The sequence below is a fragment of the Macrobrachium nipponense genome, chromosome 27 (assembly GCF_015104395.2).
Source record: "Macrobrachium nipponense isolate FS-2020 chromosome 27, ASM1510439v2, whole genome shotgun sequence".
Classification (NCBI taxonomy): Eukaryota; Metazoa; Arthropoda; class Malacostraca; order Decapoda; family Palaemonidae; genus Macrobrachium; species Macrobrachium nipponense.
The window spans coordinates 72,964,931-72,980,266 of NC_087216.1; the positions used below are offsets into that span (position 1 = coordinate 72,964,931).

The following is a 15,336-nucleotide window of genomic DNA, read 5'->3' on the forward strand; positions in this document are numbered from 1 at the left end:
TATTATTATTATTATTCAGAAGATGAAGAACCCTAATCATATGGAACAGCCCACCAAGAGGCCACTGACTCGAAATTCAAGAAACTTCCAAAGAATATTGCGGTGTTCTTTGGAAAGAAGTAACAGAAGGTAAAAGGAAATACAGAAAGAAGAGATCTGTTATTATGAAAACAGACAAAGCGACAAATTAATCAATAAATAGAAATGTAAGAAATTCTTATGTTCCCTAATCAGTTCCTTCAGGGAAAGATGTAGAAGTATAAGTTCACGCAGATTACCTCAGTCACTATAAGTTCTTCTGAATAATGTTGATATAAGGCTTATCATTGCTGAAGATATATATATATATATATATATATATATATATATATATATAATATATATATATATATATATTATATATATGTTCATATATATAAATGTATATATTTATCCAGTTCCAGAATAGAATCTGTGTTGACGAACTTCTCATATTAGGAAAGGTGACGCAATATCTTGTAGTATTGGAAAACAAATAAGAATGAATGTTCCTGAAAGACACAATTGAATTTTGGATATGTCAACAATAACCTTTACCTTGTTACCTTCTGGGGGCGGTTTGTTTGTCTGTCTGCCCTCAGATCTTAAGAACTGCTGAGGCTAGAGGGTCGCAAACAGTGTTGCCGATCCGCATAAAGTTTCCGCAAGTTTCCGCAAGCGCTTCGTTACGCTTTTCAAGCGATGCTTGTTTACTCTTGGCCTTCTATACGAAAACAAAGAAAACGAAATTCTCACCTTACTCGGTAAACTAAATTATTTAATTTTCTAATTGTGAACAATGTTTCATCCGAGTCTGTCATTGATATGTGTCATATCTGAATCGATATGTTCGTCACTATTTGACCATATAATTATGCACTGTTCCTCGTCATCATTATTAACATTTTGAGGCTGTGTGTCACATATTATAACACTATTGTCTTGCTCATTTTCACTGTTTTTTTTCATCATCAGCTTCGTGTGAAGATGAGTAATCTTCAGGAAAAAAAGACTTTTAATATGTAATCATGTGAATCATATGAATCCACTAATTCATTGTCGTCCTGAGTTTCACAAATTTCAACTTCAGTTTCTTCTTTGGAAAATAGCAGTTTCCTGGGGAAAAAAAGTCGTTATATAATCACGCGATTTACGGCCACTCATGTTTTCTTTATTTATAGGCCATCTGATGTATATGGTCACAATAAAGTATCGAACGGGATAAAACAATGAACTCATACGCATGATAATGGATTGGCGATCTGGGAAGATAGAATACTTAGTCCGCATAATTATGGTTGCCACTTGATCTTTACGAGTTTTGCAGAGATGCAAGTATATATAATATTAGAAGTTTCATTGTCTATGAAAAGTGAGCGCCAAAGATATATTTTTTAAACTCTGGACATTACCTTTGTACATAGCAAATTAATTAAAAGCGAGAATTCTGGCACTGAAAATCCTTGTTAAGCGTACTACCTACTAGCGATAAAAACTGTATGCCCATAGGAGATTGTGGAGGTAATTGATCACTTGTTTACTGCACCTTTCGTAGGATATGATAAGCATGAACTTCGCACATAGGGATTTGAACGATTTATATCAATTTCGTTATACTTAAAGTACATTACTAATATATATATATATATATATATATATATATATATATATATATATATATATATATATACACATACATGCATATATAAACTTTATATACATATATACACACATACATGCATATATATATATATACATATAAACATATATATATATATATACACGCATATATATGTGATATATACACATATATACATGTATATATACATACATATATACATTATACATATAAATCTACACATATACATATATATATATATACATATATGTATATATACATATATATGTATATGTATATGTTTGCATGTATGTGTATTATATATTATATATACTATACATATTAAATATTACACATATACATATATAATATATAATACATATATGTATATATACCATATATAGATGTAATGTGTTGAATCATGTTTGACATGTGATATGTGTATTTATATATCTAGATATAATATACAATAGAACTATATATATATAATATCATATACAATATAGTATTATATACATGTATGTACATATACATATACATATATATATATTATATATATATATAAATCCTGATGTATACTATATATACATACATATTTGTATTTATGCATGCATATATATATATATATATATATATATATATATATATATATATATACATTCATACATATATATATCTATATATACATATATACATTATATTTACATATATTATATACATACACTGTATATATACTACTACATACATACATTACATCTACCTATATACTAAAATAAATATACATATATATACATATGAGAGCATTATTTTTCCTTTACTATTGTCCCAGATATTTATTTCAGATAAGTTTGTAATGAGCATAACAGCATTTATGTATCAGTATAACTCATTAAATCGTAATAGGGAAATTTTATTTTTATAATATTTACAGATTGATGTATCATTAATCATATCACCGTCATATTCTGATAAGAGCCTTTTATATAATATTGTATTTGAATGAGAAGTTGTTTAAAAGTAAGAAAAAATATTGCTCTTTGTACATGATAAATTACCATGAGTGCGCCATGAAGAAATTGCTGCCGAAAATGCAGATGCGTAATCCGCATCGGCATACAAACTTGGATAGCTGCCGCCCAGTAGACTTTTTATTCCGCATAGCAGACGAGAATTCCGCAAATTGGTAAGTCGATCATCCACCCTCCAAGCATCAGACATACCAAATTGCAGCCCTCTAGCCTCAGTAGTTTTTATTCTATTTAAGGTTAAAGTTATCTATACTCGTGCGTCTGGCAACGTTGCACGACTTGTACAGAAGACTCCATTGCGACGAAGACACTTTTTACTTGTTTTTGTTGTTGAAGGCAAATTATTTGAACACGTATATCTCAACCTTCCTCTCCTATATCACATCAAAGCTGTTTTATCTCTTCTTGATTTTTGTTAGTTAACTTAACCTTGAGATAAATCAATAAATTGCAAACTATTAGATGTCCATCTCTGTGGTTAAGTTTTTGCAGTTGGATTTCGTCTTATTGATAATAATAATAATAATAATAATTAACTATCCATAACTTAAGAATCTGGTGGTCCACACCAGACCACCTAACAACCTTCCCTCAGTCCTACACGGGCTCTTGCCTCAAATGTGCAAAAAAGGAGTAGGAGGTTCTACTTATAGTAGGGTTCTTTGCAACCAACAGTGAACTGTCAATACCTTCGAAGCTTCTCTCTCTCTCTCTCTCTCTCTCTCTCTCTCTCTCTCTCTCTCTCATAAAGAGAGGAATAAAGAATATCAGGTAAAAGAAAAAAAGCAAGCCATCAACGAGATATGCAGAGATGTCAGCAAAAAATATCAAAGCTTCAGCTCCAAGATTCTACTCAAGAGATAATAACTGTATTTATCATGCAAGAGGATATTGCAGATACGGAGAAAATTGCAGATTCAGACACAAAATGAATAATTATGATGAAGGAAGATCAAATATCATGGAAAAGTTGGATTTTTTAATGTCAGAATTTCTGGAAATGAAAAAAAGAACAACATACCAGAACAGGAAAGAGACATAGGGAAAATCCTATTCTTACCAAATTAAATGAAGGAGAAAACACGCAAACCATCATAGTGATGAATGCGCAGGGTTTAGTTACGAGTAACTCAAAAAGAAAAATAGAGTACTTAGAAGAACTAACCCAAATTGAAAAGAAAATAGATATAATGAATATAAGTGAAACCTGGTATTCCCAAGAGACTGGGAATGATGATCAAATAAAAGGGTTCCAAACTTATAGATCAGATAGAAAAAATAGGAATCAAGGGGAAACCGCAATATATGGGAAAGACAAAAAACAAGGAAAAATATATGAGAAGTATAGTAACTCAGAATGTAAACTAATAGCGGTAGAATTTGAATCTGAAAAATTAATTAACATAGTAATATATAGACCTCCTAATACTAAAGAGTTTGACTTAATAAAAGAAAAATTGGATGATATATGTAGAAATCACAAGGACTGGACTATTCTCCTATCCGGAGACTTCAACTTTCCTTTCGTAGACTGGAAAGAACGAATAGGAGAATGTGGTTGTACTTATACATATAAAAAAGAGAGTAATAGTAGTGCAGAAGATAAGAGGCAATTCGAAAAGCTATTAGATATGCTACTAGAATACAACATTCAACAAATAAATCACCAGCCAACAAGAAAGGAAAATACTTTAGACCTAGTATTTGTGAACGAGATGAATTATGTTAAAGAAATAATAGTTTATAATGCGAGTATTTCAGACCATAATGTCATAGAATTAACAGTCCATTCCAAAGCAAGTGAAAACAGAGATAAGCAAGAAATGGAAAAGTGGGAAGGATATGGAAAATACAACTTCTACAGTAAAAATATAAAATGGTCAGAAATAAATGAAGAATTGAACAAAGATTGGGATAACATTTTTGTAAGTGATGATATAAGGGTAAATACGGAGATATTATATAAAATATTAGAGAAAATAGTGGATAAATATATACTGAAGAAGAAAAGTAAACATCAGTCATGCATACCAAGAGACAGAAGGATCTTGTTCCAGAAAATCAGAAAGTGGAAAAAAGGTCTTGCAAAAGAAAAAAATGCATGGAAAGTTATAGAACTAAAAAGTAAGATAGAAAATGCAGAACAAAAGATTATACAATCAAAAGAAAATGAAAAACGGGACTTGGAAGAAAAAACCCTAATAAATATTAAGCAAAACCCCAAACTATTATACTCATACGCGAAAAAGATGAATAAAAGAAGAATAGAAATTGGCCCTCTAAGAATTGAAGGGAGATTAACGAATGAAAAAAAGGAAATTTGCAACATATTGGCAGAACGATATAAGAGAGAATTCGCCCTTAGAATAGATTATGAAGATAATGATATAGAAGTAAGGGACGAAAATAGTGAATATTTAGCTGACATAGATATAAATGAAGCTGATATTGTGCAGGCTATTAATAAAATTAAAAATGGAGCTGCAGCAGGGCCTGATGGAGTTCCTTCTATTTTGTTAAAGAAAGTAGTTCATTCTATCGCAAAGCCACTTGCAATATTATTAAGACAAAGTGTAGATACAGGCAAGATTTATGATGAGCACAAATTAGCATATATTACCCCTACTTTCAAAAGTGGATCAAGACTAGAGGCAAGTAATTATAGGCCTGTGAGTCTAACATCACATATTATGAAAGTGTATGAAAGGGTAATGAAGAAAAATATTATGAAACATTTAATAAAAAATAATTTGTTTAATATAGGACAACATGGTTTCGTACCCGGAAAAAGTACACAAACCCAGCTGTTAGTCCACCGTGAGAACATATTCAAAAATATGAAAAGCGGAAATGAAACAGATGTGGTTTATCTAGACTTTGCAAAAGCTTTTGACAAGGTAGACCATAATATATTAGCGAAGAAAATTAGAAAACACAATACAGTGGATAAAGTAGGAAGATGGTTAAAAGAATTTTTACACAACAGAAAACAGATAGTTATTGCAAACGATGAGAAATCGGATGAAGCCAAGGTAATATCCGGTGTGCCATAAGGTACGGTGTTAGCTGCAATACTGTTTGTTATTATGATTGAAGACATAGACAGTAATGTTAAGGATTCGGTAGTGAGGAAGTTTCGCCGATGACACAAGAATAAGTAGAGAAATTACTTGTGATGAAGATAGGAACGCGCTACAAAGAGACCTTAACAAAGTATATGATTGGGCAGAGGTAAATAGGATGGTATTTAACTCTGATAAATTTGAATCAATAAATTATGGAGACAGAGAAGGAAAGCTATATGCATATAGTGGACCTAATAATGAGACAATCACAAATAAGGAAGCAGTTAAAGACCTTGGTGTGATGATGAATAGGAACATGTTATGCAATGATCAAATAGCAATTCTATTGGCAAAATGTAAAGCAAAAATGGGAATGTTGTTACGGCACTTCAAAACAAGAAAAGCTGAACACATGATTATGCTTTATAAAACATATGTTCGTAGTCCACTTGAATATTGCAATATGATATGGTACCCACACTATCAAAAGGATATTGCACAAATAGAGAGTGTACAAAGGTCCTTTACAGCTAGAATAGAAGAAGTTAAGGACCTTGACTACTGGGAAAGACTACAATCCTTAAAATTATATAGTCTAGAAAGGAGAAGAGAACGCTACATGATAATTCAGGCATGGAAACAGATAGAAGGAATAGCAGAAAACATCATGGAACTAAAAATATCAGAAAGAACAAGCAGAGGTAGATTAATAGTTCCCAAAACTATACCAGGAAAAATAAGGAAAGCACACAGGACATTAATCCACTATGCACCAGCATCGATAATGCAGCGTCTATTCAATGCGTTGCCAGCTCATCTGAGGAATATATCAGGAGTGAGCGTAGATGTGTTTAAGAATAAGCTCGACAAATATCTAAACTGCATCCCAGACCATCCAAGATTGGAAGATGCAAAATATACCGGAAGATGTACTAGCAACTCTCTGGTAGACATTAGAGGTGCCTCACACTGAGGGACCTGGGGCAACCCGAACAAAATGTAAGGTCTGTAAGGTAAGGTCTAGGTTGTGCCATCATCTCTCCTTTTGCTTTCATTCATATGCTCTCTCTCTCTCTCTCTCTCTCTCTCTCGTACTTATTGAATATTATGAATTGCGTTGCCGATTGTTTTGCCGATATGGAACTTCTCCTTCTCCTTCTTCTCTTTCTCCTGCTTCTTCTTCTTCTTCTTCTTCTTCTTTTCTTTCTTTTTCTTCTTCTTCTCCTTCTTCTTCTTCTTCTTCTTCTCCTTCTTCTACTTCTTCTTCTTCTTCTTCTTCTTCTTCTTCTTCTTCTTCTTCTTCTTCTTCTCCTTCTTCGTCTTCTTCTTCTCCTTCTTCTACTTATTCTTCTCCTTCTTCTTCTTCTTCTTCTTCTCCTTCGCTTTCTCCTTCTTCTTCTTCTCCTTCTTCTACTTATTCTTCTCCTTCTTCTTCTTCTTCTTCTTCTCCTTCTTCTACTTATTCTTCTCCTTCTTCTTCTTCTTCTTCTTCTTCTCCTTTTCCTTCTCCTTCTTCTTCTTCCAATCCTTCTCCTTCTTATTTCCCTTCTTCTTCTTCTCCTTCTCCTTTTCCTTCTCCTTCTTCTTCTTCCCCTGCTTCTGCTTTTTCTTCTCCTCCTTCTTCTTCTTCTTCTTCTCCTTCTTCTAATTCATCTTCTTCTTCTTCTTCTTCTTTTTATTCTTCTTCTTCTCTTCTCCTTCTTCTTCTCCTTCTTCTTCTCCCTATTCTTCTTCTTCTTCTCCTTCTTTTTATTCTCCTTCTTCTCCTTCTCCTTCTTCTCCTTCGTATTTCGCAGTGGAAGAAAATAGCAACAACTAACTCTTCCTTGTGTTGTTTGCTTCTGGCGTTATTGTTCCTATTAATCGTAAACATCGAGAATTGTGGATGTCCAACTTTATCTTTACTGTTATTATTCAACTTCGAGAGAGAGAGAGAGAGAGAGAGAGAGAGAGAGAGAGAGAGAGAGAGAGAGAATAGAAGCATGCTAAAATATTTGTAACTTTAGAGAGATGGCATCGAGGTAGGTACCCAGCACAGAGAGAGAGAGAGAGAGAGAGAGAGAGAGAGAGAGAGAGAGAGAGTATAACAGGGAACAATTGGCTGGCCTTTTTCTGTATTTTATGACCACTTGGAGACTTAACTTACAACTCTGAATTGTATTCCCTTGTACTTCTGTGAAACTCTCTCTCTCTCTCTCTCTCTCTCTCTCTCTCTCTCTCTCTCTCTCCTGGGTCCTGGGTTCCTAAGGGCTACTGGGTAGAGTGAAAGGTAGAGCAATAGGTAGCACACCCTGGGCCTGTAAAGAACGGTGTGGCTCGTTATCTAAAAGCACACACACACACACACACACATATATATATATATATATATATATATATATATATATATATATATATATATATATGTGTGTGTGTGTGTGTGTGTGTGTGTGTGTGTGTGTGTGTGTGTGTGTGTGTGTGTATATCTTCCAAAATGAATTTTGATATCAGCTACTAAATGCATAAAATCTCCATGATCTCGACGAGGTAATATATGAAATATGTATAAGAAATGTATGAGGGATCCTCATTACTTGTGTATAGTTATATATGCGAACATAAATGCTTATATACTCAGAATATCAAGAAGTACTTGTGATTTCAGCTTAAGTGAAAAAAAACCACAGGAAAATTAATAAGTAATTATACGTGACTGTGATTGATTCTGATCTCCATGGCTATTATTTCTTTGAAATATTGGTTAATAAATATTCACATACATACATACGTACATACATACATACATACATACATACATAGCACTGTTGTGTACATTTTATCTTACTATCTGTATAATTTGAGGAGTGGTTCCCTCTTCTCCCGTGAATTAAAGAATGGATAATAATGAAGAATGAATAACAATGAAAAGCAAAAGATTTCTTTACAAGTTTTTTTGATCATTTAAAAAAAGTCTTGATTACAGCAAGTCCAAAAAGAGAAAAAAAATAGGAATTGAACAAGAAAATGGTATTTAACAACAGGATGTGAATATACAACAAGTCTCTCAGTAAAGACAATGTTTAATTTTTTTCACTTATTTTTTAAAACAAATAAACTGCTTTGTTACAAAATATTTATTTTTTTTATATTTTTGTCATTTTATTTCCAGGGGTGTGGGGCTACAGGGAGATCTATAGATATATTTTAAAATGGGTTACGAATCTTACCATTAGGACTTACTTTTTAAAAAAGGGCATCAAAGGATAATTATTGATCTAACTGTTGAATCAGTTTGTCTACTTGGAGCTAAATCACAAAAGGGGTGACAAGTGAAATGAAAAATTTCAAAGCAGATTAGAAGATTAAATTAACTTTCAAATAACAGTGAATCATCAATTAACAATTGTGTAAAAACCACCATGATAACCCATATCTAACAGAAACGGAACAGTATTTTTTTTTATTTATTTAATGATTTATTTTTAAATTTCTCGTGACGCGTCAGTCATGATTATTAGCCATCTAGTTCCATCTGTCAGTGAACACATTGTCTCTCGTGACAAGGTTTTCCGGCGCCTTCTGGGCATCTTGTCGTCCAAAACGGCATCAGGTAACTCATATTGGTTGATAATAATTGTTGCGCATCACATGTTTTACAGCTTACACTTTTTTCTCTCTCTCTCTTACACCCTCTTCCTTCTTCTTGTCTTCTTCAGAACTGGGCTGGATAAAGTTCATGGTTATTTGACATTGCAAGAACCTGAGCAGGATAAAGTTAGTGCTGGATAAAGTTGTTGCTGGTTTGACATTTTAAGGACCTGGACCGGATTAAGTTCATGGTTGTTTGACATTTTAAGGACCTGGAAAGGATTAAGTTCATGGTTGTTTGACATTTTAAGGACATGAAAAGGATTAAGTTCATGGTTATTTGACATTGCAAGAACCTGAGCAGGATAAAGTTGGTGCTGGTTTGACATTGCAAGGCCCTGGGCAGGATAAAGTTCATGGTTGTATGACGTCGCAATGACCTGTACAGGATGAAGCTGGTGGTTATTTGACATTGCTAGGACCTGGGTCGTATAAATTTGGTGGTTGTTTGACATTGCTAGGACGAACATAATTTCATTTTGCCACTGATGCAATTCGCTTTGACGTCAAGATGGCAGAAAATATCGGATAACCACTGACGTAGACAGACCGTTCATGAAGATATTCCTTTTATGTACACCGCGTACAACAAGTCTTCAGCTGCTTCAAAACATCATTTCTGAAAACGACAGAGAAAACAAAAGGGTCGAAAAAAAAAGAAAAGAGAAAATGAACAGGAACGAGTTACTGAGAATAGCAAGCTCGGGCGAGCTTGCACAGTCAACAAGAAATGCTTCAGGTTCTCAAACACAGAACCTTTTGTGAAGTTACATGATACTGCAACACATTTCACTCTTTTTCTTTCCTTCCTCTTTCATGATTGCACTCCAGTGAAGGAAGTCAGTTAACGTCGTGTTTTCATCCGATGTTCTTGATTGAAGAAGGGGGGTGGGGGATACTTTTCTGTATGAGTTTTCATACATGTATTATTTACTTTCTCGAATTCGGGAGCACTGTTCTAAGAGTGGCCAGGTAAGGCCTTTTCTCATCCGTATTATAATGACTAGGCTGATCTGAATTTTAGAGTGATCTTTTAGTCAATTTGACAATGACCAAAGAGAGAGATAGAATTACTTTCTATTAATAAATTCATCCAGAAACTCTAAACATGGTCAAAGGCCCTACCTGGCCATTCCGACATTACTGAACGACATACTTCACTGATGCTCCATACATTTCGAGAGTGTCAGGGTATACACATCCATTGACCGAGCATCACTAAGGCTTCATCTGGCCTCCGAATTTTGAATCCAAAAGCACCAAACAATCTGAAAACAGGTCACTCCACTTAGGCGTCTGCCTGACTTTCGAAGTAAGTATCATGAGAGAAATATTTTGGGGAACAGAATCACATCATCGCATTACGCGGATCATAGATCGATTGCACAGTGAACGTTTGACCTTTTGTAAAACAGAGCGAAACGTTTTGAGTCACCTGGTCGTTGGGTTTTAGATTTGAGGCAAAACGAAATGTATTAAGGGAAGGGTCATTACGTTTCCTCCCCTTGACCCGTTGGAAGGCACTACTTAGAGAGAATGACCAGGGCACCTGGGGTGAACTTTACATGTGACCAGAAGGCACCACTTAGAAAGAATAACCAGGTCATTTGAGGGCAATCGTGAATGTAACCAGAAGGCACTACTTAGCTGGAATGACCAGGTCATCTTGGGTCAATCTTGAATGTAAACAGAAGGCACTGCTTAGCTAGAATGACTAGGTTTTCTTGGGTCAATCATGAATGTTACTAGAAGGTAGTACTTAGAGAGTATGACCAGGTCATCTGTGGTGAAATTTACATGTGACCAGAAGGCACTACTACTTAGAGAGGATGGCCAGGCCATTTGGGGTCAAGTCGTTATTTCCCCCATGACCTGTTGAATCCTGAATGTAAACAGAAGGCACTACTTAGTAGAAAGATTGACCAGGTCATCTCGGGTCAAGTTGCCTCTGGCCGCTTGAACAAGCGGACGGCCTTCAGGCACGCCGTGATCTTGTGTACCACCTCCTCCTGCATGAGGTTGAAGCACATAGAGAGCAGCGCTAGGCCGAACATGAGGTAGAGCGAGCAGTAGATGAAGCTCATGCGACTTCCGTCATCCACGGCCGACCCTGGGACGTAGTCCCCGAACCCTATGGTCGTCAGAGAGATGAAGCAGAAGTAGAAGGAGGTCAGGACATCCCAGCCCTCGTCCTCCTGGAAGAGCTTGGTTCCTCCATACAGGAGAGCCACCATGATCACTAACGACACCGAAATTGGGATGTTTACCGAGGCGACGTCCGCCTTTTCGGAGCGCTGCCAGGACTCCGTGTCCATCGAGATCTCGTCGCTGAGTTCGGGCGAGTATTCCATATCTCCGTCCCTGCCTCCGCCTCCGACGCTGCCCCGGTGGTTAGCTTCATCCCCCAGGTAGCCCGAAGGCCCGGCCGGGGCCCTCAGGGTCGTCTCTGCCGACCGCCAGACGACAGACGTATCGTACTTGGGCGTCGGGGGAGCGGGGCGGACGCAGACGCAGATCTTGGAGTAGATCCACTTGAGGCTCTTGGCCAGGATGTCCCCCATGTTGGCCATGTACAGAAGGAACACCGGAAGGCCGAAGATGGCGTACAGGATGGTGGTGATCTTGCCCAAGGTTGTCGTCGGGGAGATGTGGCCGTAACCTGTAGGAAGAATGGGAGGTCAGTGGAAAGATAATCATATCTGAGTCTTGGTTAGTACAGGCAAGATAATCTACTGTATGTGGAGATGTAATTATTTACTCATTAAACAAATTTTTTGTGAGGGGGTGGTGCCAATCACTGATGGGTGGTTGTGATGATGAGGGATAGGGGTGAGGTGGGACTGGGGGAAGAAGATACAGGGAACAGACATAGATGGAGAAAGTTGACTCATGCGGCCGACCCTGCTATACAGTGGGACTAATAAGATTGAAAGTAGAAGAAAAAGACGGTTTATGTATTGAAATGGTTAAATTTTCATTATACTTGAATTTTGGTATAGAGAAATAATGAGTTATTTCTGAGGAAAAATCATTTACTTGAATTAGTTACACTTTGCTAACACTAAAAAATTTTGAATTAGGCGTCCAGATATTTTTATGTATTGAAATAATAAAATTTTTATTACAATCTAGCTTTGGTAATGTGAAAGAATTCGTTATATCTGAAGAGATGATCAATTGCTTTAATTAATTACGCTTTATCCTTAATTACTAGATTATCTAGTAATTGAATTTTGGTGTTAATGTCTTGGTGACTGCAGTAGTTCTAATTAGAATGATAATAATGGCAATTCATTCACTTAATTTGATATTAGAGATAAATACTTGAGTGTTGATATATAAAGCAAAGTGATTCGTAGCGAAAATTAGGTAAGAAAGGGAACATAATTGTATCAATTATACCATTGAATTATACTAATTTAGATAGATTTTCGCTAACTCGGGGAGTAAGCCTATAAATTACTTTGTTGTTGCTGTTGTTGGGGGTAGGGAAGGTCTATGGAAGAGCCTACTAAGGTCTGAATAAATAAATAAATCTAGGCTCTTTCATAGACCTTCCCTACCCCCATCCCTCCAACGTTGGTTTACTTCCCGAGTAAGCAAAAAGCATGAAATATAACAAGAGAAAAGGGAGAGAATTCCGGAGTCTGGCAGATAGAAGGCTTCTTAATTTTCCTGAGAAAAGGATTAGTATTTGGATGGATGATCACTAATAATCAATTCGTAGTATAGTTTCCTTCAGAATTGGGGGAGCGTGGACAGCGTTTGGATGGGTGACCAGCAGTTAGTGCTAAGCATTGGGAATCAAATGAGAGAATGAAGGACTAAGCCCATCTCAGTACGTCCTATAATAAAAAAATTGATTTATTTTCTTTTGCAACTTTCTTTAGTATTGCGACAAAGTACTTTTTATTTTATGTTTTTTTTTTAATCTCGTGTTACTCGTGACCTCTCTGGTCCCTGTGGGCCAATACTTTTCTGGAGAAAAACTGACAAAAAGCTGGGAGATTCTGAGATGACGTCCATTCGTACAAATAAAAATAAAGTTAATACATAAATTTCATAAAAATACAGATGATTGAAATTCTTTAAATTCTGTTGCAAAATCATTATTGCACACTGAATTTGCGCAACTAATTGCTTGGCAAATTATTCACTCAATTAAAAAGCAGAACATTAGTCTCTCTCTCTCTCTCTCTCTCTCTCTCTCTCTCTCTGTCCATCGCAGTGGAAAATTTATGCTGATTCATCCTCATTCGCAATTCTACGTTTGATGGGTGTATGGAGTGACAGTTGCCAGTTCGCTCTTTTTTGTGTTTGATTTTTTAATTTAATTTTTTTCTGTCAACTTTTCTGAATTTGTCTTGACTGCTTTGATGAATATTGTGTTAGTCCTTATTAGGATAATATATTTGTTATTTATTTACATTGTAGTTTAAAAAAATATGTCATCAAAATGAAAAAAAAAAATATATGTGTCATAAACATCCACGATCATATATTAAATTTAGTATATTACATTTTAACATCAACAATGATGAGGAACACTGCTCGGGTGTTCGAAAGTCTATGTTTGTTTTGCATAGTAATATACTCTAATATATGATTGTGGATTTTCATGATACCGATTGTTCTTCACGAAATTGTGAATTTCTTAACAACAAAAATATAGGCCTCTAACATAGTATAATAGTTGCCAAAGTTTTCCATTTTTTAAAGAATTTTTTGTTATTTTCATGGGTTTCTTGTGAATATATTTGATTTTGCAAAGTACTTTTTTCTGTGTTATTTTCATGGGGTTCTTTTGAATATACTTGATATTATAAAGTTGTTTAAACGAAATAAATTAAGTTTGGTTTCTCTTTTCACGTTGACCAGCCCACATGCGTTGTGACCTATGAACCACCCCATCCCGCTTATTTGAAGAGCACACAACGCAAGAGATGGCCCTGTAAGTGTAACTAATCATTAAATGTTTTACATACACTGAAAGGTTTGGGTCTCACGTGTGAATGTGAGAGTTGTGATTCTCACTGCTTCGTGAGAGTTGTAGTGATTCTCAGTTTACTGATATTGCCTAGCTGCTGAGTTGGGTTACAGAAAATGGGAGAAGTCTCCTTTGCTAAGACTTTCAGTGAATCCCGTCACCTAACTATACTCTGTTTTTTACCATCTGTCCATCTGCCTATGGTGTTTCCGCATGGCAACATTGCGTCCCGGGCTTTATATAATATCCTATTTCGAATATTAACGGTGTAATTCGTATACAGTAAATTATCAAAACACTTTTCAGTTGGAAATGTACACCCAGATATCCTTTTATTTACCTAAACTTTTAGACATAACGTAACTATTTAAGCATGGTATGCAGTGTTGCCATGTGCGACCACCACAGGCGGATGGACAGATGGAGAAAAACAGAGTATAGTTAGATGAGAGCTACAATAGATCACAGAGAAAGAAGAGAGCTACAATAGATCACAGAGAAAGAAGAGAGCTACAATAGATCACAGAGAAAGATGAGAGCTACAATAGATCACAGAGAATCCCTTTCTGGTCAAGGAACCCTCCTGCAAATCCCAGATGGCTCCTCACCTATGGTCGTGATGACGGTCAGAGAATACAGGAAGCCTCCTTCGGTGGACCACTTCAGAGGCCCGTTGGTCACATCCGCCCCGTCCCAGCCGCTATTGACGGCCTCGATGATGTCGTTGGTGTAGTTGAGGACCACCTTCTCGACACTCTTGGTCCAGTTCGACTTGTAGAGCACGTTGTACTCGACCGTGATGTTCCAGAGCTGCTGGATGGTCCTGTTTCTGATCTGGTCGACGCTCAGCATCTTGGTGGTCTCGTGGGGCCCTTCGATCTTCTTGAAGATGAAGGCCCCCGCGATGGTGTAGCCCACCAGGAGTCCACACACGCCCACGTTGCTGAAGATGAAGGCGATGGTGGACCGACAGCAGTCCTTCACTTTCTCCTT

At 36.0% G+C, this 15,336-nt stretch overlaps 1 protein-coding gene across 2 annotated transcripts in view; it reads right to left on the reverse strand.

Moving 5' to 3' along the window:
• Positions 1 to 8,772: 8,772 nt before the first annotated feature.
• LOC135201089 (TWiK family of potassium channels protein 18-like) overlaps positions 8,773 to 15,336 on the reverse strand; it is a 61,006-nt gene continuing 54,442 nt past the window's right edge. Inside the window, exons 2-4 of one of the 2 annotated variants that reach the window (XR_010311449.1) lie at positions 14,952 to 15,336; positions 9,653 to 12,015; positions 8,773 to 9,468 (exon numbers count right to left, since the gene is read on the reverse strand). The exon at positions 14,952 to 15,336 is cut by the window's right edge and continues 1,008 nt beyond it. Coding sequence is in view for 1 of the 2 variants with exons in the window: in XM_064229978.1 (XP_064086048.1) it covers positions 11,294 to 12,015; positions 14,952 to 15,336 (1,107 nt within the window). In the remaining variant the exon portion in view is untranslated. Of the gene's footprint in view, positions 12,016 to 14,951 lie in introns of both variants that reach the window. The other variant, XM_064229978.1, reaches the window with a different exon arrangement.